The 27,128-nt window shown below is 41.6% G+C and overlaps 1 protein-coding gene across 4 annotated transcripts in view; it reads right to left on the bottom strand.

The window, feature by feature from the left end:
- NGLY1 (N-glycanase 1) overlaps window positions 1-27,128 on the bottom strand; it is a 52,425-nt gene that overhangs the window by 19,549 nt on the left and 5,748 nt on the right. For 2 of the 4 annotated variants that reach the window (XM_044677914.1, XM_044677916.1), the window contains exons 2-5: window positions 13,003-13,117; window positions 11,897-12,151; window positions 3,573-3,735; window positions 187-406 (exon numbers count right to left, since the gene is read on the bottom strand). In XM_044677914.1, the coding sequence (XP_044533849.1) occupies window positions 187-406; window positions 3,573-3,735; window positions 11,897-12,151; window positions 13,003-13,117 (753 nt within the window). The remainder of the gene's footprint in view (window positions 1-186; window positions 407-3,572; window positions 3,736-11,896; window positions 12,152-13,002; window positions 13,118-27,128) is intronic. The other 2 variants (XM_044677913.1, XM_044677915.1) reach the window with 1 other exon arrangement.

The raw sequence follows: 27,128 nt of genomic DNA, 5'->3' as shown, positions 1-27,128 counted from the left end.
TTATATTTTTAATTCCAAAAGGATTCCTAAAAGAAATATTCTGGGAGTATCTCTTTTCAGCTAGAACCCGCCTCTGCCTTGGTAATTGCAGTCCACGGGGAAAATAGGATGGAGCTGAGGAAAATGAACTTACAAACACTCTCTAGCGCCAGAGATAACAAGGTGCTTCTCACCGTGAGTACATACCTGGGGAATCGATTACTGACATGGCACGAGAGACAGAAATGATCTTCAACCCTGTTTGCGCCCCATCTCCGCTCCTCATCGTCAGGAGGAAGCTCCCCTCGAGGCACTGTGTCACCACCACATTTGGAGCAGGGAAGGGAATTCACCCACTGGAAAAACTCTCCTTTAAACCACTGAAGGAGCTCCAGCAGAAGAAAATCCTCTTCATTGATACTTGCATCTGAAAAGGGAAAAAGACAATCTGAAATGACCAATTCTCCAACACCAAAATGGTTACATCACCTACACTGGGCCAGAAATGGCGCCAAGGGTCAAGTGGCCCATCCACAGGGAGACCTGGCTCCTAGGGGGAACCGAGTTCCACTCTGGGGTGAAGGGAATGCCACAGCAACAGCTCCATATGGGGATTCAGGTCTATAAGCCCACAATCTGTTAGATAGAACAAACACACCAAAAAAGGCCTCAAAAGGCATGATCGGGAAGAAACTAGAGGCTGGAACACCACTGGCTTCTGCATCAGGGGAAGCCCCAAAGCAGGGCTACAATCAGGTAGGTGAAAAAGTAAAAATAAAAGAACATCGGCAGGTAAACAATTCCTCAGCAGACATTAATGAAGGGCCCACTATGGACACGGAATTGTGCCAGGCAATATCCTCTCATTTACTTAAAGGATGGTTCATCAATAAGGAACTAATAGGATCTAGGGAAGGGAAAATGAGCAGGGAAGGGAAAATGAGCAGAGACGGTCAAAGAACACGCCTGGGTGACGTTAATGGTCTTCTCTTAGAACTAGAGGAATCTAACAGAAAGAGAAGCAAAAAGGAAAATAAAGAACTGACCTGGACTTAAGAATTCAGACCTGAAAGACCTAGGATGTTTTCTGAATGAGAACTTTAAATTATATACACATCTCTAAGCTTGATACCACAAGCTTTATAAAAATAAACCATGGGCTAAGGATCTAGAGATGTAAAAAACTCATACTCAATATGAAACAGTCTTTATAGATAACATAATAAAAACAGTAATCAATAAAGAAGAGCACATTCAAAAGACATAGATGTAAAGACTTAAAAATAATATCCTGCCCAAAGAATAGGTCAAAGAGCAAACCAGAGAAACAGCATATCTGAAAAATAACGATGAGACAAAAATACTAAAATTTCTAGGATTTAGTGACCATAGAAAATGAAGTTAGCATCAGAAGAAAGTTTATCCTTAAAAACATATTTTAGTAAAATAAAAAGAAAATACTAATGAACTAAATACGCAATTAAAAATTAGAAACCCAATAAATAAAAAATCCAAAGAAGTAATCCTAGAAATCAGACAACTTGTCAAAGACTCTAAAACTGACAAAACTTAAAATGGATTCCTTAAAAAAACAAAAATTAGTCACTGTGGATAAAATGAGGAAAATCAAATGGATAAGATCACAGAATAAATGTGAGAAAAGTAAAATCATGTGAAATTGCTAAACACAGTAATAGTTACATGCTAGAAAAACTGAGAATTCAAATAATCTAGTCTCAGGAAAGGAAACTGAAATAGCTGTAGAGACTAACAATAAACAAAACTCCTCATCCAAATGGAGTCACAGAAGGATTATGTATATATCTTTAAAGAATAATTAATATCTAGACTATACAAATTTTTCTTAAAAATGAGGAATGAAAAATTTCTACCAAACTCTTTTTATTAGAGGAATATAGTACTACTAACACTTAAATCTGGGAAGAATAAAGTAATAAATCAATATGATTAATGCAAATTCAAAAAAATTAAATCATATCCTGACATAAACATAACAATTATTTATCCATGGATCCCAGAATGCATTGAAAAAAAAACAATGAATATAGTAAGTCAAAGTAAAAATAAAACATCTCATACCACATAACTATATAGATATAGAAATTGACAAAATACGATCCTCATTTATACTAAAAAAAAAATTTTTTTAAATACAGGCTTAGAGGGACATTTAAAAAAAAGTAATGAAAACATTTACCTAAAATCAAAGTCTAGAATTACACACAATGAAAAGACACTAGAAATTTACCCAATAAATACAGGAGTAAAACAAAGAGGCCTCTTTCTCTGTTATTTGATGTAGTTTTAGAAATAGAAATCATCATAATAAGACAAAAGAAAGACACCAGAGGCATAGGCAAAAAAGGAGGCAAAACTCTATTTGCTGATGAAGACAGTTTAACTTAGAAAATTATAGAGAATCAAGAAAGCAAATGAAACAATTAATTGCTTTATCAAAGTAGTGAATATAAAATAAACCCATAAAAATCAACATTTCTACAGAGCTATCACTAAACACAGGAGAGAACAACAGAAAGAGAAATAACATTCAAAGTGACTACAAAATACCTAAAGTATATGGAAGTCAATCTACCAAAGAACAGTGAATACATGACATCTGGATGCAATTATAAAATGCTCCTTAAAGAAATAAAGAACAAGATAAATAACTGGAAGAATATTCAGTAATTATAACGGGGTCAATGACAATACTGCTTAAATTAATCGACAGATTTAATGCTATACCAAAAAACCTATCAAGGGAAAACTTTACAGAGGTAATGAAAATTTTATTTGGAGAAGCAAAAAAATCTAGAATACCCAAAGAAAAAAATTAAAAAAGTAGGAAAGAGAGGAATAGGTCTTCTAGATCTTAAATAATATTATAAAGGAATAAGTGTTAAAATTACTTGCTACTGGCTAAAAATAGATCAGTGGAATGGTTAGACAAAGAATAATCAGAATTACTTGAACTCAATAATATGGTACAATACATACAACCCTGCAACATTTAAGAAACCCTAAAACAAGGAGGTGAAGAGGAAAGTAAGAACATGAATCTTGTAACCATGATAACTTTTCTTAAAAAAAATAAAAATAAAAATTATTTAAAAAAAAAACCTAAAACATAAATTACTTAGGAAAGAACTATGTGCCAGGCACTGGGCAAAGCACTGGTATGGATGCTTCTTTTCTCAACCTAATGATTTATTTATATATAATGCACATGTTAATCTTGGAAGGGAAAGAATAAAACAATTATAATTATACTTAGGGCTCAGAATCGCTTTTGACATAGTCACAGAGTTGTAAACAGCAGCCATCTGCTAAATAGATCATTGCGTTGTTAACCTAAGTATTAAATCAGGAATTAGGATTGACTAGGTATTATGTCTGGACATACAAGTGTGTACAAATAGAATGGTGATTCTAATACTATTGACTTTTTCAAAAACACAAATTGAGAAATCTTGAGAGAAGTATACAGAAAACATGATATTATTCTGCTCTTTATAAGCAGGCAAATACCTCTACTTTGATACCCATGAATATAATGGTCAAAGGTACTCTACCTTGATCTAATTCTTTAGCTCTTTCAAACTTTTTTTGAACTCTTCTTTGCAATTCTTGCACTGGAATACAAGTCAAAGCTTTCTTCTGAAGAGAAACGTTTTCATAGATAAGCACATCCTCAAATTTGTCCGAAAGCATTTTTAGGATGGCCGAATCAGTACCCTATGGAGAAAAAAAAAATATTCTTGATCTTAGCTTTTACTCAAATGACTAGAAAGATCTTTCCTAAGAGCTAGAACACGAAACATTGTTCTGATTATAACAGGACGTGTGGGCTCATTCAAAATAGCCAAGATGCCCATTAATCTTGGGGTTACTTGCCTTGGGTCTACACCCCCTCAGTCACAAGCTAACAACCCTTTTTTATATATTTATGATGCTTCTGGAGACTTGGTGAATCAGCAGTTTATTGGATTCTAAGTGGCTGACACAGACTGGTGACACAGCTCTACTAGAAGAATAGATTTAAGCCCCCAAATATGAACGTTTGTCAGTATTTACATGAGAATAGAGCAAAGTCTTTACAGGCATTGTTCGAGGTTGTTTTTTCATATTAAAATGAGTTTTTATAGTGGTTCCTTTTGCAGCAATTTTCCACTCAAACTCTCATTTATGGAATGGGGGAGGAGAGTTTCCAAAAGTGCTTTCATTTTCAATTTTGTCTTTTTCAATTTGCAAACGACTTCACTGCTTGTGATTTGAATGGCATTTAAATAACAAGGTTTATTTCTTTATGCATGCATTGGCAGAGCTCAGATAAGTGCAGACATAAAAATAAACTGCTGATTACATGGCTATTACAGCCGCTTTGGTAACCATGTGCTAAGGCAACAGCTTCGAGAAGCAGGAGTTAATGGTCTGGAGTCATCGGAGATGTGCCCAGCACAAAGACCCTGCCAGGACCCTTAGAGATCCAGGAGGTGGTCTGCGTGCCGAGGGGGATCCTGCAGAAGTACTTAAGGCTCATGGGGGGAAAAGCCCACGTCTGGCACAGGCTGTCAAGCCACCGGGACAAAATCGGCCTCCGTGGACCAGGGGCTGAAGATAAAGCCTCCTCTGTCTTCGTGCCTGAGCCGCACGCCACGACTCTTCCATTTCAAGAAGGAGAGTTTTTAATTATTGGGGCCCATTTAAATGCCGCTGGGCTTCCATGAATGTTTCCTAAACTCCCTCTAGGAGGGAGGGAAGGAGAAGGCAGAGATGCAAAGCGAATCTCCTCACATGTATGTGCAGAGACAGGCAAATGCAAAATCAATCCCACAAGGCTTTTTATTGCAGAAACTAAAACTGGGCTGAGCTATTTTTGTGATTCTTCGAGCAGCGAGAGATCTCAAATAGTGATGACTTCTTTCGAAAGAAACACAAAAATCTCCACACATGGCAGTAACTCATACACCCCTCGAGCTGCTAAGAAAAGCACATAAAAATTCACACATGTTCTGAAACCAACACTTGCCCAGTGAAAGTATAAATTTAGACAGCTGTTCACTAATTGTCAGTGTGTGTGTGTGTGTGTGTGTGTGTGTGTGTGTGTGTGTGTGTATCCTAAGTCAATGAGGCCATCTCTTTCCATGCCAGGAGTAACAAGACAGGAAAGAATTCCTGCCCTTTCAAGGCTTGGAGAACTTGACCCACAAATGATCCCAGCAGGGACAACCTGAAAGCTACAGCCAGTAAGGACGCCGCCGCTATTGAGAGCAAAAAGATCAACAGGAAACGAAAGCCTGAATTCTCAAATGAGGGTCAGGAATTCCAAGGGGCAGAGAATGGCTGCCAGAAGACAAATGAAAGAAATAACTGGAAGATTCTCATACAGAAACTGTCCCACTGCACATACCTAAGGAGGCTCTTTATGTAGAAGACAATGAAAAATATATACATGATAAAATTCTTTATAAGGTCAAAGTTTTAAGTGATGACACAGTCTAGGTGATATAAATCACTGCCAGATCTTTCTACGGCTCCTTGTTTATTAGAAAGGTTAGCTCTGGAACAGGCACAAAAATCAACCTGTCAGTCCACAAGGGCCAAGGAAGCATCTCCTGGGGACCACAAGGGAGAGAGACAAAAAGGAATGCTCCCCGACCTACGGAAGCTTACGTTCTATCAGAGGAGACAATAAATATATGTGAAATTATAATCATAAACATAAGGCAGTTTTAGGAGACGAGGCACTAGATCAGGAGAGTGGCCCTTAAGCTATGTTTAGAGAAGAAAATTAGGAGGAAAGAAAAATGGGCATTTCTGGCACATATCTGCCATCTGCACCTGGTTTGGTTCAAAAGACATCTCCTATCCTTAACTGTGAGAAGTGTCTGATTGGCCTCTTTCCTAATTTTTTACAGCATGATTTTTAGTTAATATGGATAATAATTGTAATTAATATGAATTTAATTAATAATAAAATAACATGTATTCAATTTAGAATGTATTGGGGAATATAGTATAAATTATCGGTTTAAGCCTAATTTCTGCCAGACTGCTTTCAAGGTTTTCCAGCAGTTTTTGTCAAACAAGGAGTTCTTCTTACCTAAATAATAGTGTTTTCAGGTTTGTCAAACACTGAGTTCTGCTGTTTCTGACTCTCCCTTGTCTAGTGAATTCCATGAACCGACCTCTCTATTTTTAACCAACACCAGATGGCTATGATGACTGCTGCTTTATAATATAATTTGAGTTCTGGAAGTGCCATTCTCCTTCCATCCCTACACTTTGCATCATTTCCCCGGATACTCTGGATCTTTCCTTTTTGCAAATGAATTTTGTTATTAATTTATCCAGCTCTATAAAGTGTCTCTTTGTTTGGTATAGCATTAAAAGTATGAATTATCGTTGGCAGTATAGTCAACAGTCAACTACAAGCACCGACACTCCTCCAGTTACGTAGTGTGTTCTTTAAGTATTTTGTACTTGATTCTACACAAATCTTCTGTACACTGGAAGGTCAATTCTCTAATAACTGCATGTTTTGAAGTCATTTGGAGGAGGAATTTCTATTCTTGCCTCCTGGACTTTTTTATCACTATGTAGAAATGTAGCTGATTTTTTTCGGTTTTATATCATAGCCTTATTCAACTTTTCATTAGGGTCTTCATGGATTTCCCAGAATTTTTCAAATTTATCATCATTATTATTAACAAATAGGGAAGGGTTTTTATATGTTCTTTATCTATCTTTGTATCTCTAAATTTCTTTTTTCTTGTCTTGTTGTTTCAAGCATTTCTGGAATTGTATCCATTAATGGTGGGGGTTTTGAGCATCCTTACTATCTTTTTATTGGAAAAGGCAGCTGGGTGTGCCTGGAATCAAGGAAATCTGAATTCACATCTGATCTCAGACTTAACAGCTGTGTGCTCCTGGACAAGTCACTTTAACCTCTGTCCCCCCTCATTTCTTTGAGTGCAAAATGGAAGTAGGAGCTAGTTAGGTTTTCATTGCTAAAGTTTCCATTTGGGTCTCTGTTTTTTGTTTGTGGTCCCTGAACTGATTAGTACTTTTATTGCATTATAGTCTAAAAAGGTGCATTTTTTTTCACTATTTTACTATTTACTATACTATATGCATATTTAATACTAAATTACTAATTTACTATTTTTGTCCTTTTACATGTTCATAAGAATATTTTTATTAGCTTAACACATGGAGAATTTTTATACAAATTCTAAGCATTGTTTAGAAACATATATATTCTTAAGCAGTTCCATTTAGAGGATTCCATAAATTTTTTAGTTCTCATTTCTCCTATCAATTGTTTCAGTTTTTGCTTTTCTCTTTTTCTTTCTGATAGATTTGTTCATAACTCAGAGAGGAGCTTTAAAATCTGTCACTATTGTGTTACTGTTATCTTTTTGTAACAGTTAATGCTTCCTTTATTAATTTAGATGCTATGGCATTTGAAGCATATAAGTTTAATATTGACATTGGTTTGTTGTCTATGGTTATTTTCAGCAGAATGTAATTTTCTTGTTTATACTTTTAGGTTTTGAATGTTTGTGTTTGCTTTGTCTGTCAGTATGATTTCAGCTCCTGCTTCTTTGGATTCACCTAATGAATAGTAAGTTTTTTTCAATCCCTCATTTTTATTCTCTAAATGTCCTTGATTTCTAATGTGTTTCTTGTAAGCAACAGATTGTGGGGTTTTGTTTTCTTATTCAATCTGTCATTCTCTTTCATTTTATTGAATAGTTTATTCCATTCTCATTTAGTTACTAGGTTGAGAATTTTATTTTCTTCCAATTGTCTCTAATACTTCCCACCCCACTAAAACAGGATTCCACCCCCCCTCTGTAAATGTAGTACTATATTTTCAGTTATTCTAGTCTAATCTATTTTAAGCCAACCACATTCACACCAGCTCTCATTCCCCTTACCCTCAGGGCTCTTATTCTATTTGTTACTCCTTTTCCTTTGCTTATTATTAGTTCCTTTTTATTTCTTGCTTTTGTCTATTTAATTCTTTTCTTTTTTTCTTTCTCGGGTAAGTCATCAAGAAGAATTTACCTTTGCCCCCCCCTCCTTCAACTTACTTTGTTGTTTTTTAATTTTTCCATGTATTTTTTTTAAAAAAGGGTTTCTTTCCTTCATTCTCTTTGTTAATTATCTTCTCAACTATTATACTGTTATTCTTTGATTCACAGCCCTTCCTTATTCTCTGCATTCTTAAAGGTTTCTGAGGTACCCATTTAAGGCTCCTTCTTCTAAAGAGTTCATTATTGCTTTGAAGGTCTGGTCTCCAGCTCCCTTTTTCTGCTTTGCCTCATTCTCAGAAATATCAGTTCCTGAGGGTAATAGAGAAGATATTGCCCCTTAGTGGGAATTTTCCTATTACTGGCCTTTGCTCTTCCCGTGGTGATTCTCCCACCCCACCCACCCCGTTTTCCTCAAATTCTCTTCCCTGGATTCATGCCCTCCACTCCTCTGAGTGGTCCCCAGGCATGCTCCTTCTCCAGAGGAAGGATGAGTGATTTCTCTAAGCATCAAAATTCCTACAAGTCCCATGGTCCCTTTGTAGACTCTCTATTGTCCCACAAGCATCTTCATCAGCAGTACCTCCTCCCATAAACTGAAACAAGATTTTCCTTATTTTTTCTTTTTTTGATCTATGCCTTTGTCATCTTGATCACTCTCCTGGAGGCTCCCTTCTTTCTGAGAGACAGGATTTATTTCTCCTTCATCATGAGCCCCTGCTTTGATGAGGGCATGCCACATATTCTCCTTTTCTCCTTTGTCCCTTCCCCCTTTTATGCACCTTTCTATTTTATAATTCAGTCCCCCACACAAAAGGGGCTCCCTCCTAGGTGAAGTGTTGTGGTTTGGTCTATGCTGTTTCAGGCATTGATCTTCACCTCTACTGGATTTCTGCTTTCACCCTTGCATACATTTCAAAAGAAATTTCTTCCCTGGATCACCCCAATGAAGTATTTAATCCACAGGATCCTATAATGCTTCTGAACCTTCTGGAATATTTTCCCCAAATCTAGGTTCTATGTCAGATTATGCCTGGATATTTTTCCTATCAAATTTTAGGAGAAATTGATCATTTCCCCTGAGATTTCCTATAATTTCTACCCCTACAAATAGTCCCTCTGTGTTAGCAAGAATTAGATGTAGAATAACATTTTCCTTCATGGATCCAGCATCTTTCAAAGAATGAAGTTATAACTAAGGCAAGTCAAGAAGCAGAGAGATCCAGAAGATGCCTCATTAACTGAGATTCCCCGTTACAACTACTATCATACCTCTGGATGAAATCATCTCTAAGGCATGGTTGGTAAGCAATCCATTCCAACTCTTATCATTTTTAAAAGCAGAATTGACACTAGTGCTCCAGGAACGGAGGCTGACAGATTATAAACATCCTCACTATAAAAGCATGAATGACATCAAGATGTTGTTTTTTATTTCTGAAATCAGAATTTTGTTTAACAACATAGTGGTGGTTGGCATGACTCCAAAACAATACCACAATGCTAACTGATAAGATATTTGAAATGAAATATGAAAGGAGGGTTAAAAAAATGTTCAGTAAAACATATTTACTGAAAACAAATTCAGTAAATATATCCTCTAAACCAAAACAATAGCAACAAAAATGTTATTCCAGGTAAACAGGTCCTCATTTTTTAAAAAGAATGATGGTTATGAGGTATTTCTATAAATGCTCAAAGCTTCTAAGAAATTGGACACTATAAACATCAAATGAGTAATTAAAAAAATTTAAAGAGTAATACAAGTTTCTTTAAAATTGAAATTCTTCTTTAAGAAATCTTATAGTAAACTATAAGGTAATATAAAGAGTTGAAGTAGAAAGTCCTAAAAGGAGAAACATTTTTTAACAAGAATATAATTAGGGAGTTAAAATGCCAAGAAAGCACGTAAATCTGCAGCCCCTTCTTCCTCAGTCTCAGTGACATGGGACTAAATTCCCTTTCGTGAGCAGGAATGACTAGGTCTATGATTCTTTTAGCTAGCAAAGAGGAGATGTAAAAAAGAGGTAATACATCAGAAGACATGGGGAATGGAATGGAATCCTACTGTGCTGAAAGAAATCACAAAAGGGACGGATTCAGAGAAACCTGGAGGACTGTAAGAACTGATGCAGGATCCAAAGAGCAGAGCTGCAATCATTTTTATAGTCATCATATTATAAAGACAAAGAACTTTAAAAAACTATGACACCAGAGGACCAGTGAAGAAGAATGCTACAGAAAGGCAGTGGGTTCAAGGTAAAGAATGAGACACACAGTTTGGGGATATGGCTAATAGAATTCGTTTTGCTAAACTACATATATTTGTCGAAAGGTTTTGTTTTTCTTTTTTTTCCCCTAATAAGGAGATAAGAGGGAAAGAAATCAAATATCTTTGTGCTTTTAAGTTCTTTCAAGGAGTAGCTTGGAACTTTCCAGGAACAGAAAAAGAGTTATGTGACCCTGAAAGGGGAGGAAAGGTTGGAAGTTCTAAAATTATTCAGCATGAAGAAAAGAATGAATAATTTAATGCCTCATGTAAAGAGCTCCTAAAGAGAGACTAGTAAAACCTACTTTTTCTTAAAGAACAAGAGACTGAGGGTTTAGGCTGACTAGAGACAGAAATGTGTCAGAAAAGAAGAAAGAATTTTCTGACAATAAGGAAGATGTTCACATGGAAGGCCACATCTTCCATGGAGTGGGAAGTCTGTAAAGAGTGGATGGATTTTTGACTAAATTAAGGGTCGAGTCCCCTGGAGGAGGTAAGAGATGGGCCTCGAATTCTAGTCTGTCACTGTGTGTATCTCTAGCTCTGGGTCACAAGAACATCCATCATCAGAGCACGGCAGTTTTACTCTGAAGGAGGCCTATCAGGTAATGGATAACGACTGAAAAAGCAAAAGCTGGCCGGCTAAAGAAGTGAATCATTCATTATTATTCTAAATCATTACGATGATGAGCCAGATCGACCTTCTCCGAATGCTCTGCCAGGCTCTCACTGACTGATTTTAGGTCAAGCACCCATTTGTCCCGTGGATTTAGGCTAACAGGTATACACATAAATCAATGAAAATAAATTTTTGAATATGAAGATTTTATGATTATCAAAAAAAATTTCCGAGTCCTTGATACTATTATTACTCTTCTTTGAGAAATATGACATAGTTATTATGGATTTGATAATACTTTTAAATAAACTTATATTTTATTATGCAAAACAGCACCAATTTTTAAAAGAGTAACCTGTGTGAAATTTGTCATTTTATTCTGTCTACAAAAGGTATTTCCGGGGGCAGCTGGGTAGCTCAGTGGATTGAGAGCCAGGCCTAGAGACAGGAGGTCTTAGGTTCAAATCCGGCCTCAGACACTTCCCAGCTGTGTGACCCTGGGCAAGTCACTTGACCCCCATTGCCCACCACTCTTCCACCTATAAGTCAATACACAGAAGTTAAGGGTTTAAAAAATTTAAAAAAAAAAAAAAAAAGGTATTTCCTTGTTTATAAATATATTTGAGTCATCCAAAAAGCTGGATCCCTCACAATCACTTTTACTGGGTAGACAGTTTAAGAATAACTACTTTAAATAAAAAAAGAAGCAGGATTCAGGGAACGCTATAAATGCGCTCGTGTCTCATTGCTGTAATAAATCACTGACATAAGGTACAAATATCAAGAAAGAAAAGAGAACATTTTTTGGAATTCCAAGACAAAGGTGGCCGTCATCTAACTGTGGTAAAGGGAATTAGGGAGCGTTCCCTCTGTGGGGAGGGCAAGCCCCAAGGAGAAGGGGCACCGCGTGGGAAAGGCTTCTGAACGGCGGCCTCGCTCTATCCAATCGCTAACACGGGGACGCAGGACCAGAATTACCGTCTGCGCAGAGGGGGGGGCTGCGGCCTGGAGCTGGCCTTTGCTGGGGCTCAGAGCTTGCTCGGGGGGGCCCGAAGGCTGCGACGTCACAGGCTGCGCCTCGCTCGTGCCTCTCATGGATGAATCCACTTTGTGGGTCTTATTCGAGTCACTCAATCGGCTGCTTCTCTCGGCGGCGATGAGGTCGCGGATCTTCTGGAGCTGCTCCACCGAAGCCTTCTTGGGAAACACAAGATGCGTCTCTCCCTGAGAAGCAGGAGACACAGAAAGTCATCCCTCGCTCTGCAAAGCTCAGGGCGCCCGAGAGCAGCAAACTGGCGCGTCACCCTGCCTGTGCGCCCGGCACCTCCCAACCACTGCCACACCGGGAGCTACGGGGGCTGCTATCGTGTCCATTTTACAGTTCAGGAAACTAAGGTAGACAAAGAACAAGTGACTTCCCCAGGCTCACACAGCTAGCAAGTGTCTACAGTCACATTTGAACCCAGGACCTCCCATCTCTAGCCATTCTATGTAAATAGCTTTTTAAAAATATCTTTTGTGAGGATTAGTCAAAAAAAGCCTTTTGATAAGCTGTGAAAACATCCCCATTCCACTCTCATTTGGGGGAAACAAGTCACCAACTCTAGCATTCCCCCAAACAATATAGAAAGGCACTGGACAGAACAATGGACTTTGGGTCTGAGAGCCTGAGCCCAGATCTTGTCTGTCCTTCCCTTCACTCCTTCCCTCCTTCCTTCCCTCCTTTCCTCCTTCCTCCCTCGCTCCCTTCCCTCTCTCTCTCTCCTTTCTTCCTTCCTTCCTCCCTTCCTCTATTCCTTCCTTCCTTCTCTCCTTCCTTCCGTCCATCCTTCCTTCTTTCCTTCATCCCTCTCTGCCTCCCTCCCTTCCTTCCTCCCTCCCTCCCTTCTTTCCTTCCTATCACTGACCCTGCATGGAGAGATGGAGACGGTGGGCCTGGTAAGTGGCCTCAAAGCCAGACCCCAGCGATGTTGGGAGGGTTCGAGCCGGTCAGAGAGAGCAGCCATGCCCGGGGAATGAGCCTGGCAGCACCCCTAAGGGATGAGGCGCGCTCCGAGGGGGCAGCAGATACTCACTTCTTCAAAGCCCATTTCAAACAAGCATTCGACGGCTCCTCGGACGGGCAGAAGCCTGGTGGAAAAGGCCGCGTTGCCGATCCGGATGGATCTGTACTTCTCATCATCGGGGTTTCTGGCGAGAGAGAAACGAGACGACAAAGAGGTCACTTCCACAGGCTCGCCGGCACCGTCCACTTTCTGGCCTCCTTTCTGGGGGTGTCCCAGCAGGGGGAAGGCAGCCCTTCCTATCGGATCTTGGATCCTCTCTAAAGAGGGACTCTGAGGGGCCGGAGGGCACTTGGGGACCTCCAGAGCAGACAAACAACATGGCGGCCCCCACGTGGAGAAGGGAAGCTCTGCAGGACTGACCCAAACAGAAGCCCCGGAGAAGTCTAAAGAGCCACAAGGGGGACAGAAGATGAGCTGAGGGTCCGCCACGGGGGAAGGATGCACACGGGTCCGCCGCATCGTCACTGGCTTCTCATCAAAAGTCCTGTCTGTCTTACAGCCCTCTCTGGGGTACCCCTGCCTGACCCCAACCGACCAGAGAGGCCTCCATGATGGACGGACGAGTCAAACCCACGCAGACTCCCTGGCCCTGACCGCGGTGCAGCCACTGTTGTTTGTGAACCAGTGACAGGGAAGAGAGCGCCAGCTCCGTACTCTCACAGCCCAAATTCTTTCATTTACAGTCTCTCACAGTACTGAAGAAATGGGCCACAAACTCCTTTAAAACACTCAATTCAGGGTAGCTGGGTAGCTCAGGGGATAGAGTCAGGCTTGGAGTCAGGAAGTCTTGGGTTTGAATCTGGCATCAGATACCCTCTAGCAAGGTGACCCTGGGCAAGTCACTTAATCCCCACATTGCCCAGTCCTGACTGTTCTTCTACCCTGGAAGCAATACTTGTATCAATTCTAAGATAGAAGGTAAATTTAAAAAACAAAAAAACAAAAAAACAAGCCAACCAAAAAACCTGCAATCAATGCAAATCTTGCCTCAGACACTTCCTAGCTGTGTGATCCTGGTCAAGTCATTAACCCTGACTACCCAGCTCTTACTTCTCAGAACTGATATTAAGACCAAAAGAAAGGGCCTTAAAACCTCCAAAACACAAACAACATTTTCATTTTTCTCCACTAGACAATTCACTTGATGAGTATTTCCAGAAATGGTGATTCTTCCCTTCTCCTCTTTTCTACCACCACCCCCATCCCAAAATTTTTTTTAAAAAATAAAAATATTAAAACCCAACTAAAAAATCCTCTTACCTTTTGCCTCAGAATCTATGCTGTTATGTATTGGGTCCAAGGCAGAAGAGTGGTAAGGGCTAGGCAATGGGGGTTAAGTGACTTGTCCAGTCACACAGCCAGGAAGTATCTGAAGCCAGATTTGAACCCAGGACTTCCTGGCTCCAGGCTTAACTCTATCCACTGCACCACCCAGCTGTCTCCAAGAAAGTTTTTTTCACAGGATGAGATAAAGAAGCGTATTCTGAGGCACTCGCCTCATTTTGGGACATTCCCCCTCGGGCCTGGTCTACCATAAAAGCCTCCTGGCTGGGCTCTCTGCTTCATTGACAAAACGATCTTCCCAGTGCCAGGCCTACGTCCCCCCTGCCCCAATGTTCCAGCACTCCCCACTGCCTTTAGAATAAAATAGGAATCTTGGCTTCCCAGGAAGATGTGAGAAACCACCTGAGCCTTAGGAAGGCTCTGTGTGCTGATGAGGCCCGTGAGGCCATGAGACCCATGAGGTCAACAACGAGGTCCGTGAGGCCACGACGAGGTCTGTGAGGCCACAACAAGGCCCATAAGGCCACAATGAGGCTCATGAGGCCATGAGACCCATGAGGTAACAACGAGGTCCGTGAGGCCACGACAAGGCCCATGAGGCCATGAGACCCGTGAGCCCACAACGAGGTCTGTAAGGCCACAACAAAGCCTGTGAGGCCACGACAAGGCCCATGAGGCTATGATGAGGCCTGACCTTGAGCCGAGGACCCTGGCTCCACACAAGGGCGATGAGGCGAGAGAATGAGAACCCCGGGGAGGTCGGCCCTCTCCCCACAAGCCTTTTTCAGGAGGAAGATGGACTGGGATGTTTGCCCCCAAACTCCTTTTTAACCTCCAATGAACAGAAATATCCAACTATAAAACAATCCTGTCTCCATGACTTACTCTCCTTCTATCAGCAATGAAACAGTCCACCCTGGGGCACAATAACAGACTACACTGAGCTCTCCCATAGGGAGGATAACAGGCTTGGAGTCAGAAAGACCTAAGTTCAAATCTGGCCTCTGACACTAGCTATGTGACCTTGAGCAAATCACTTAACTTTATTTGCCTCAGTTATTCCTTCTGGAAAATGAAGTGGAGAAGGAAATGGCAAACCACCCTCCAGTATCTTCACTGGGAAAACCCAAATGGGGTCACAGAGAGTCGGACACATCAAACAAATGAACGATAACAGATGTTATCGTTCCCAAGAGAATGTAAACTTCTTGAGAACGAAGATTCTCATTCTGTCTTTGTATCCCTGGTGCCTCGCACAATGCCTGGCACACAGTAGGTGCTTCCTGCCCACCCAGGCATGGGGCCCACTAAACTAATTCCTGCTTTTCTTCTCTTTCTGTACCACACATTTTAAGACAGAAGAGTTCCTTCTCCCCAAAATGTCAGCTTCATTTCAATCTCCAGAACCAATTTCTCCTGTTTTGGTCAGAACAAAGTGAAGCCCTTTCATAGCTTCTGAAGGATAAATTATAACTATCATTAAAAGCCATAATTTATTAGTTGCTCTGCTTTGAGCCACAGGCCAAACTTCAAGGAGAAAAGACAGAAGTCTCCCATCACTTCTATGTCACATTTCTGTTCCAGAATTCCTAATTTGTGTCCCTATTTCCTACTTTTATCTTGGTGGTCTATAATATACTCCCTGAACATGATCTTCACTTCTCCCTCTATTGGTTTTTTGCCCAAAGGCTTCACTGCCATGCCCAATCCCTCTAGTCGCCTCTTGCCACCTCTGGATTTCCTCAAATAAATTTCTATTAGTATACAATGCTGTTCTGTGCCTACTAAATTAGACCTTCCCATGGCATATATTTGACACAAGGTTCATCCCATCAAGTCTTAGAGGAGATTTTTTGGGTTAAATTTGCCTCTCTGAATTAGGATCTCTGGTAGATCTTGCTTGTTCCCCTTACCTTACATACACTTGTGCATAAACATCTAGGGCCATGGGGTTTTGTTGCTGGTCCTTTCTTGGATTCATCTTGACCGCCATTTTTCTTCCTGTGGTTGTGGCTACTCTCTGACCTGGCCTGATGGTCTACTTCCTTCTGAATTTTTAGTTTAGAACTCTCTTATTAGATTCGTAATACCAGAGTCTAGACACACATTTATTTCAACACTCCTCTACAGGTGTGCTCTCCCTCTGAGCCAAAGCCTATCATCATTCTCGTGTTTTAAGCCCCAGTGCAGAAGTCCAAATTGTTCTTGGATATCATCCCCCTAACCAGCTGTTCACTTCCCAAATTTGAAGCTCTTGCCTACATTCAGCAGCAGGCAGGAAAGGACAACCTGCGTCTGCTTTCCATTTTGGGACCAAGATTTCATCTTCTCAACAGCCCTTTCTAGGTTCCTTCTGAAAGCATTCTAGGTCCCTGGCCTAGACCAAGACGACAATCTCTGGTCACCTTCTGCCTGGGAGGCACAGCATCACACATATATAGGAGGAAGAGGAGGCATTCCCACCAGGAAGGAACAGGGAAATTTTCCTGGGGGTAATAGCACCTGAAGTGTGACCAATTCTTAAAAGTACAGCAATAATAGATCCCTGGCTGCCCTCTGTACTGGGTATAAGCAATATTTATCCCTAAATAAAAGGCACCTGGAAAGTGGTTTACTCCTCATTTCTACCCTTCATGTTCTCTGGCAGTTAAGCGCCCTATTCCGTAACCCAGACTGGCCTTTTCTTTCCCCCAGCATCGTGAGCTATCATTTTTAACCTGGCCACCACAACTCTTGTTATGGTAGGAGAAATATTACCAGTTTTTTGCCATGGGGATGGATTAGCTCTTTTTCCTGAAAGACAATTAAACTGTCTTTAAAACTGAATGAAAAGCATTAAAAGCACTTCTGTGCGCTAGGCATTGGGTCAACCAATGGGGATACGATACCAACAAGTTAAGATAGTCCCTGTCCTCAAGGAGCTTACATTCTAATGGGGAAGATAATACATTCAAAGGAACCAGAAAGCCAGGGAGCAAAGGGGCACAGGGGTTAGCACTTTGGGTATGGCTGGGCTGGAGTGCAGTGGTCTGGTTCTATGCCAGGTAAGGTTAAAAGGAGGATAAAAGGCCACAGAATATAGCTCATGGCTAGTAGACTACCATAGGCATCACAAAGGCTCCATAAGTCCTGTATCCCTAGCTGAAGATCTTTCCTCCTCTGCTGGGGCCACAGAGAGCAGCTTCTGTCAAGATGGACCAGGGCTGTCTGATTTCGTTCCCCTTTCTAAACTGAGGGGCTAGTCCAGCCTAAACAGTTCTCACCTATTCCACCTATCCTGCAGTTCTGTGCTGGAAAAAAATAAGTGGAATTTAAAAGTTTGCCATCAGGGACAGCTGGGTAGCTCAGTGGATGGAGAGCCAGGCCTAGAGATGGGAGGTCCTGGGTTCAAATCTGGCTTCAGACACTTCCCAGCTGTGTGACCCTGGGCAAGTCACTTGACCCCCATTGCCTACCCTTACCGCTCTTCTGCCTAGGAGCCAATACACAGTATTGACTCCAAGGCGGAAGGTGAGGGTTTAAAAAAAAAAGTTTGCCATGTCTTTTCCTCCTTAGAATATTATTTTTATTCTGCATTCAACTATAACTCTCCTTTTATTATCATGACCTTCTTGGTCAAATTCAAAGCTCTTTCCAGTTTACAGAGGAACAAAGATTCATTTCATCATCTGACAAGCCCTCGTTAGATGTTTACTATGTACATGGCCTCATGTTGGGGTACAAAGACAAGTGGAAAACCATTGAGAGACGAAGGGTTCTAGGGCAAAGAAGTTTATTAGCCACAAATGAGGGGTTTCAGAAGGAAGGTAAGAAGGACCCCAGAAGCCCTCTAGCTCAGCTCCAAAGGGCAGGAGGAAGTGCTGAGTTATCAATCACCCACAATGCGGCCTGAGATGGAGTAAAATGTTACTGGGAAATAACAGTAAGTCCCAAATAAAAATACAACAGAACACAGATAATGTTAACAGGTGTTTTTCTAAGTCAACAAGAAGTTGCTGGAACCCCTATCTAAACTCATTGAGTTGTTTCAGTCAGGTGGGACTCTTTATGACACCCCACTTGTGGTTTTCTTGGAGAAGATACTGGAACCATTTGCCATTTCCTCCTCCAGCTCATTCTCCAGATGAGGAAATTGAGGCCAACAGGACTATGTGCCTTGTCCAGGGTCACCCAGCGAGAGTTTGAGGCCAAATTTGAACTTGGGGAGATGTCTTCCCAAATCCAGGCCTGGTGCTCTATCCACTGCATCACATAGCTGCCCCTTCTAGATTTAATGACCCTGTTTTTTTGAGTTGGGCATCATCACTGGTGAGGAGGCCAGGAGGAAGAACTGGGCTTATTGACCATGGCTCTCTGGACAGGTCCTCTGGCCTTCAATTTCCTTCTCTGTGAAATGAGGGACTTCATCTAAAGCCCTTTAAGGTCCCTTCCAGCTCTAACTCTTCAATCCTACAAATTAATCTTACATTGAATAACAGAAATGTCTGATTTGTCCAATATCACAAAGGGGATAAGCTTCACCACTGAAAATTCAGACCCAATTCCTCTGATTCCAGTTCTTGTGGTCCTGCTACTCCCCGCTATCTTCCATCATTAAAGTCACAATACCCAACATTATGTATCTTGATCCCTATTCAACACTCCAACTTCCATTACCTTTTTGCTTCACAGAATAAATCTCAGAATTAGAGCTCAGAAGCCATCCAGGACCCCAACCATCATTGGTCATCCATCTTTTCATTGGAGACCTAGGAGGACTTTGGAGAACCTCAGGACCTCCTGAGGCAGCCCCATCCCTTTGTGGTAACTCTACCAATTATTAGCTCCTGCAGCTTTCTATCAAGTCTGTTAGACCTCTTTGCAACCACTACCCAGAGTTCTCTCTAAAGCAGTGGTTCCCAAATTTTTTTGGCCTACCGACCCCTTTCCAGAAAAAAATATGACTTAGCCCCCGGAAATTAATTTTTTTAATTTTAATAGCAATTAATAGGAAAGATAAATGCACCTGTGGCCATCACTGCTCCCCTGGATCACTGCAGCACCCACCAGGGGGCGATGGCGCCCACTTTGGGAATCACTGCTCTAGGGCAAAACAGAACAAAATCAAATTTCTCTTACACATCTGCAAATAGCCATCACATTGCTATTCAAAATGTGATTCAATATTCAGTTTTTCAGGCTTCATATTCTATTTTTCCTCAACTGATCCTCCAAGATCCAAGTTTTCCATTCTCTACATTTCAGTGACTCCTGGCAGCAGCTCACTAGTCATATGGGTTAATTCTTTCATTACTTGAAAATGATGGGAATCAAGGTCTGGTGATTTGAAATCATTAAGGCCAGCTAAATAATTTCTTACTATCTCCATACTTATCTTGGGTGTTTACTTCTTGTTAGCTATTTACATTCTTTTCTTTCCAGTCCAAGCGTCATTGAGCTTGCCAGAAAAAAAAAAGAAAAAAAAAAAAAACAGAAACAGAGGAAGCTGAGCAGCTCTGCCTTCTTCTGGTTACTGGTTAATATGCTTCCATATCCAATCAGAGGAGGGGTTCTGTCCCTTCTCTGATCCCCCCAAATACGGGCTGCCTGACAGGCTCTTCCTGGCTTTCCTTCTGTTCTCCAACATATTCTAAGATGCACTAAATCACTCCCTCCCCCAAGTAAAATTCTCATCATTTTCACTCCAGACATTAATTTCTCTGGGTCCTATTCTACAGCTGCTCAGGCTCCCCTTCTCAAATCTTGGCAGGACCACTAAAGAACAAGATTCAGAACAGAAAAGATTGGGTGAAGAGGGCTGAAAGAAAACTGTGGGAAGGCAATGTCAACACATCCGCTCTCTTAAGGAGGGCTCATTCATGTCCACCCTCTTTAAAAAGTCACACAAAGAGAAAGGTCTTGTGTTTACAAATATTTATAGCATCAATGAGTTGGAAATCAAAATGGTCCCCCATGGATTGGGGAATGGCCTCATAAACTGTAGTATGTTAATGGAAAGAAACGCTACTGCCCTGTAGGAAATGATAAATAGGGCAAACTTGGGAAGAGTGTATAAACTGATGTACGGCCTAAGAAGAACCAAGAAATAATTTATATTTTGAATATAATAAGGTATAGGAAAAGGCTTTAGAATTATGATCAGTGCAGTGATCTAATCTAAGCAAGTGTTGTCAGACTTAAATAGAACATCTCTGTGGCCAAACTGACTTAGAAAACCACAAAGTAACATCATCTATATTATATTTAAAGTTTTTATTTTGTTAAAACATTCTCAATCACATTTTAATTTGGTTCAGGCCAGGCAGAGGGTTTGATACCTCTGCTTAAAAGAACTGACAGAAAAATGCCACCCAATTGTTGGCAAAACCCATGGAATTGGTGTGGATTGAGGCAAGCATTTTCAGACATGGATTATTTGTTTAGTTTTGCCATACTTGCTAATACAAAGGAGTATTCTGATGGGACTGAATCACTTGGAAGGTGACAGTAATGTAAAAATAAATAAACAATTTTTTAAAGCAACATATGTAATCCATTTATATCATTCTTTCCCCATCCTTTCCGACTTTTAAGAAACTAGGTCCCTACTTTCTTAATGTTTTCTGTCTCATGACCATCTTTACCTCCATCATCTCTATTCTTAGAATCACCAATATTCAAGGAAGAAGAGACAGTGGATGTAGAAGAGAGTCAGAGAAAGGAGCCTGGTTTGAATTCTTTGCATTACTATCAATTTGATCTTTTGCAAGTTGCTTCTTTCCTCTGGATTCTAGCTTCTTTATTTACATTCCTTATAGAATGTAAGACTAGAAGGTCCCTAAGTTATCTTAATCTATGCACCTGTAATGACTACCATTCTAATATCTTAACCACATATAAATAAGTAATAAAAATAAACTATTTTATAGTGAATTTAACCATAAATTTAATCATAAATAATTTAAGACAAGTATTTCAACATACAAAGAAGAGTTTTCTATAAGAAATAGTTGTATACAGTAATTTGTTATTAAAAGTAGATATATACTTCAGGGCAGGAAGGTGGCACAGTGGATAGAGTACCAGGCCCAGAGTGAGGAAGACTCATTTTTCAGGCTTCAAAACCAGCCTCAGATACTTAATACCTGTGTGACCCAGGACAAGTCATTTAATCCTATTTTCCTCAGTTTTCTCATTAGGAAAATGAGATGAGTAAGAAATGTCAAACTACTCCAGTATCTTTTTCCCAAAAAAATTCCCACATGGAGTCATGAAGAGTCAAATCCCACTGCAAACAACTCAACAATAACCAACTCCACAGACTTATTAACTATAACAAGGTAGTAGTTTTTTCCACTTTCTTCTCTCATGAGTGTCTGAAAAACATGTTGCAGGGGGTCATACTTTCCCACCCGGTAATTCAGAAGCATTTCTAGCGCCATTTTGGCACTAGACTCCTAGCCCTTTAGGCTCCCAACTAGGCATCATCCTCAACTCAACCTCACTCCTCATATTAAATAGATTACCCAGGTCTGTCAATACTGCCTTCATAACACTCCCTAAATAGGTTCCTTCCTCTCTTCTGATGCTGAAAACTTGGGAATGGATGATTCCAACAGGCTCCCAACCCTCTCCCCACTCTGGATTTTCCACCTTCTATCCATCTACCAAAGTGATTGTCTTAAAGAATAGATCTGACCACACTATTCTCCCATTAATGTTCCAGGGTCTCCCGATCCCCTTCAAGACCAAATATAAAATCCTCCATTTGACTTTCCCAATGGCAAACTTTTACTGACTCATTCCTATACCTGGAAATCTCTTCCTCTTCTTGCTCCTCCTCTTCCTCATCTCTGCCTCCTGGCTTCCCTGGCTTTCTTCAAGCCCAACTAAACTTCCATCTTCTACACGAAGCCTTCCAGGCCTGATACCTCTTAATACAAGTGCCTTTTGCTTCATCCTTTATGGGTCTCCACTTACACGACTCTATACTCAAACCGTTCAGTCCAAGGTCACCTCTTCATCACCAGATTCAACGGCCATTTTAATTTTCTGACCTCCTTGATTTCTCTGCAGCTATCTGGCATGCTGATGATCATCTCCTTTAAATGCTCTTCTGAAAATTATTTCTGAATGCCACATTCTTCTGGATTTCCTTCTATCCCTTTTCATTATTGCTCCTCTGGTTTTTTTATCCTCTTTTCAGCCTCTTAATGCAGAGTCCTTTGAGGTTCTGAAAACTCCTTTTCTCTCTCAACATTCTCTCCCCTGGTAATCTTGTATTAATTGAGATGACTCCCAGAACCGTCATTCCCATTGTGGTACAAAGGAAGGAACAATGAATTCTGAATCTGAGGACCAGACCTTGAATTGTGAGGTCACTTACTATGTGACTTAGTAGGCAAGTCTCCTCTGTAACAGGAAGGAGTTGGACTAGCTGACAGCCCTTCTCTTTTCTTTCTCTCCCCCCTTAGGTCCTTAGGGACCTCATCATTAATTACCATCTCAAAGCCAAAGCCTCAGATTAATATATACAATAGGTCTCTCCCCAGCATTTGAATCCTACACCATCAGCGGCACTGAGGATATTGCAAATTGGATGTGCTGGAAGCACCTCAAATTTAAAATGCCCAAAACACAATCTATTTTCCCCCAAAGCCAGCCCTTTTTTTTCCCCCAAACTTCCCCGCTTCTGTCAGAGGCACAATCACTGTTTTCATTTCCCAGGTTTTGTAACTTGTGCATTTTTCTCCTCTCCTGACTTTCCCTCCCCATACATGGCCAATTAGCTGCCAAATGTTTGCATTTCTCCCTCCTGTCTCACACAGCCATTTTTCATCATCTCCGTTCTGGCTTTCATCACCCTTCACCTAGAAGACTCAGTCCCTTACTGCAAAGTCTCCTCCCACTCCAGGCCATGGGCCAAGTGATTTTAAGAGCCCAGGTCTTACCTACCAAGTCCCTCCCCAACACAATAAAATCCTGGGGCTCTCTTTCATTTCTAGGTCCAAATCCAAGCTTTTAAAGTACTATACATGGTTCCTATTGCTCTCCAGTCTGCCCACAATGAGTGCCTTAGTTAATCATACATAGATGCTCAGTCCCCCTACCAGGTGTGTGTGCTCCCCTCTCCTCTCCTCTGCCTTACACATTTTTTCCTCCTTCTTGAGGTAGTTCAAGAACAGGAAATCCTTCCTCATGCCCCCCCACCCCTCTGCTAGTGTGCTCCCTAACTATTCGTATTTAACTTTTATTTATTCACTTTATATTACTTGACTGATTGAATAAGATTCCTCCAAGCCCAACATATATTCCCATTCCATTCAACAAGTATATGGTACCTGGAGGCAAGATGCTTTCAAGGAAGGACACGCTATGTACACAAACAATATAAGACAAAAGGTTTGGGTGCAAAGAAGAAATTCAGACAATATGCTCTAGGAATATTTGAGGAGGTAGGGAATGCTTTCAGCTGAGGAAGTCAATATAAGGTCACGTGGAGGAGATGGCTGAGTTGTGGAGACAAATAAAGATTCTGAATGGTGAGGTTGGAGAGGGAGTGTATTTATAACCCTATGAGCCAAGCTTCACAAAATAAGTGCTCAAGGATATGAAAAGTTTTCAAATAAGAATCAAAAATTCTAAGTGACTACATGAAAACATTCTCAAAACCTCTATTAGTAAGAATAATGTGCATTAAAAGAATCATGAAATTTTTGCCTCGTGGTGCAAAGATGACAAAAGATGGCAGCAATTAGTGCTGTAGAGTCTGGGAGAGACCATGCATTCTGATGGACTGCTGTTCAGGCTATAAAGTGGTCCAGTCATTTGAAACATCAATTTGGAATTACGAAAGAAAAATGATTAAACTATTCATACTTTGATTCAAAGATGCTACTCCCAAGCATATTCCTACTTATAAGCATATGATGATAAAAGCCAGAAACAAAGGTCCAACAGAGACTCCAAATATTCACAGCAGAGAATGGTTTCTGTGGAAGGAAATAATAAAGGAAAAAATGGGGACTCATCACCTGTTAAATGACTGAAAAAACTATGGCAATATGAATGTAATGGAATATTGTTGTACAGTAATAAATGACAAGCAAAACAAATTTAGAGAAAACTAGAGAGATCCCTGTGAAAAATATGCAGAGAAAAATAAGCAGAAAAAAATAACATCAACCAAAGCATATCATAAATGATAAAGTTAATTTACAAACTTTTATTAAACACCATGTGTCAACCTCTGTAGGACATGCTGGTGATACAAAGACAAGAAGAAAACTGTCCCTGGCTTCAAAAACTGAAGATTCTTTGGGAGAAAACAACATATAGGTGCCTAAGTAACTGTAAAGTATATACAAGGTAAATATAAAGTAATTTCAGGAGTGTACCCGTCAGGATCTTGCTTAGTGAGGGCACTACTATGCTAGTGGCAGCAGAAAGAAGGCTGGAGTGGAGGTGGAAAACATTGTCAGGAAGCACCTGGTAAAGGGAAACCCCAACTAGGGCAGTGGTTGTGGGTAGAGAGGGGTTTAGGGTGAGAGAGACAGAATCCAGAGAACTTAGCAGCTAAGTGGGCATGAGAAGAAAGGGAGGGAAAAGTCAAGCGGAACCTGGAGATCCTGAATTTGTGAGATGGAAGCCCATTTCATGAATTGTGCTGCAGTCAGAGGGAGGGACAGATTTACAAAGAAGTTGAGCTTGGACCACGTTGTGATAATTGCTGGTGGGAAAACTAGGTGAAAAATCTTAGAACCAAATGGAGATGCAGAGCTGGAAGTCAGAGTCAGAGGAATCAGGACTGGAAACACAGGCAAATTGGAATCAGACTTTAAAGAGTCTTAAATGCTAGAGTAAAGAATGTGCACGTCATACCACGTCATACCAGAGAGGGTAGGGAGTCCCTGGAAGTACTTGGACAGGGAAGTAAAATGATCAGTATTGAGCCTTTGGAAAGGTATTCTGGTAGCTATTCAGAGAATGAATAAAGCCATGGGAGGTAGAAAGACCAATTAGGACCTGGCTATCACAACAGAGTGGATGAGGGCCTGAACAGTGAGATGAGAGGATGAGAGCAGCCAGTGGCAGGAGGACAGATGGAGAGAGGTGCTGAGGCACACTTTACAGGCTTGGCCCACCGATCCGAGCCTCCAGAACAGGAGTTGGCAACCTTTTTGGCTGTGAGAGCCATAAACGCCACTTTTTTTTAAATATAATTTCATGAGAGCTGTACAGTGCTCACAGTGCTGCTCCTGTAACAGCGCCTGAAAAAAAATGGACTTTATGGCTCCTGCAGAAAGAGCCACATCTGGCCCTCAAAAGAGCCAGATATGGCTCAAGAGCCATACGTTGCCGACCCCTGGGCTAGAAGTCAGGGGGAGGGAGAAAAGTCAAAGATGAATCCAGGGTTTTGAGTCTTCATGAAGACGAGGTGAATATTGGCAACACTACCAGAAAGCTGTGTTGGAGGGTGCTGGCAGGCCATCCAGAAGTGGGAAGGGGCTTCCTTCTAAGAGAGAAGGTAAGGGTTTAAAAAAAGGCTGAAGAGATGAGATGGCTTGGTTTGAAGAAAAGAAGTCTGAGGATCTAAGGGCTATCATGGGAGGACAGGTAGACTTCTGTTTGGCTCCGAAGGTCAAAACCAGGGAAAACTGCAGAGATGGACACCTTGGAGCTTCCCATCAGGACAGACTTCCTCACCACGAGAGCTGCCTGGAGGGCAGAGCTCTCCCATAGTGTGGACCCTTCCTACTCGGAGGGGCAGGTCTAGACAGTTTCTACAGTCCCTTCCAACTCTTCCATTTTAGATTTGGAGACCTCTGTGTAACGCTGGAGTTTCCGAAGGTGATCCACAAACCCATGAGAGGGAATAATAGCCAGAGCTGGCTGGGTCACTTATTTAATGCCTACTACATGCCAGGCACTGGCACATAGGCACAAATATGCTAGTCAGTTGCTGATCTCAAGAAACCTCTGTTCTCATGGGGAAAGCAGGCACAGAAAGGGATGCGGGTCCCTAAGGTAGGGAATCAGAGGTTCAGGAGGGAACCTGGAGGGATGCATCAGATTAAGAGGGGGAAATGGATGAACCACTGACTAAGAGATCCTGGAACACCTCTGAGGAAGCTGCAGTGCAGGGATGGTTGGCTCATTCAGAGAGGCAGCAAAGGCTCGACTCCTCCTTGCAGGGTCCAGGGGTGCAAGGCAGCAGAAGGAGGGGGCTCTCCATTTAGGTGGTCGCCTTTCCCTCCAGCTCAATGACTCTTCCTTCAGCTCCCCAGGGGGAGGCTTCCACTCAGCACCAGAACTCCTGGACACCCCAAGAGTTGGGTTCTCTCTGAGAAGGCCAGTTAGTCATTCAGGAGAGCTGCCCAGGGGGAGCCTTCTCTGTAACAGAGAGGCCTGGCACCTCTGCTGGAACCCTGGCTGGGCAGCGTGTTCCTGGGCACTGGCCTCACAGGCAGATTCAGAAGGGGGTGCAGGGGGCAGAGGCCAAGAGGACCTCGAGTCTGGGGCCAGCTGAGACAATGAAAAAGCCGGGCTTCCCCACCCCACCAGTGCCCTCTGGAGATCCCAGGCTTAGGGATAAAGTGGGGGTGACTGCAGCCTGGCATCCTACACTAGCGGGAGTCTCAAAGGCAGTGCAGCAGGAGGGGGATCTCTCCATGCCCGTCGGGTTTCCCAGACCATTCCCCGTGTCATTAGGTGGCCATTTCTGCCCAGCTCTCTCCCCTCCCGGAGAGAACAGTTGGCTGCCCTGACAGCTGCAGAGGTTATCGCTGGTCCCTTGGGGCTGGGGGGCCTGTTCGGACCCCAAAGCACACACGTCCTGCTGGGGCTGAGGGGGCAGACAGGCGGGGGGGGGG

The sequence above is a fragment of the Gracilinanus agilis genome, chromosome 5 (genome assembly GCF_016433145.1).
Source record: "Gracilinanus agilis isolate LMUSP501 chromosome 5, AgileGrace, whole genome shotgun sequence".
Taxonomy (NCBI): domain Eukaryota; kingdom Metazoa; phylum Chordata; class Mammalia; order Didelphimorphia; family Didelphidae; genus Gracilinanus; species Gracilinanus agilis.
This window is presented reverse-complemented; position numbering and strand designations above follow the sequence as displayed.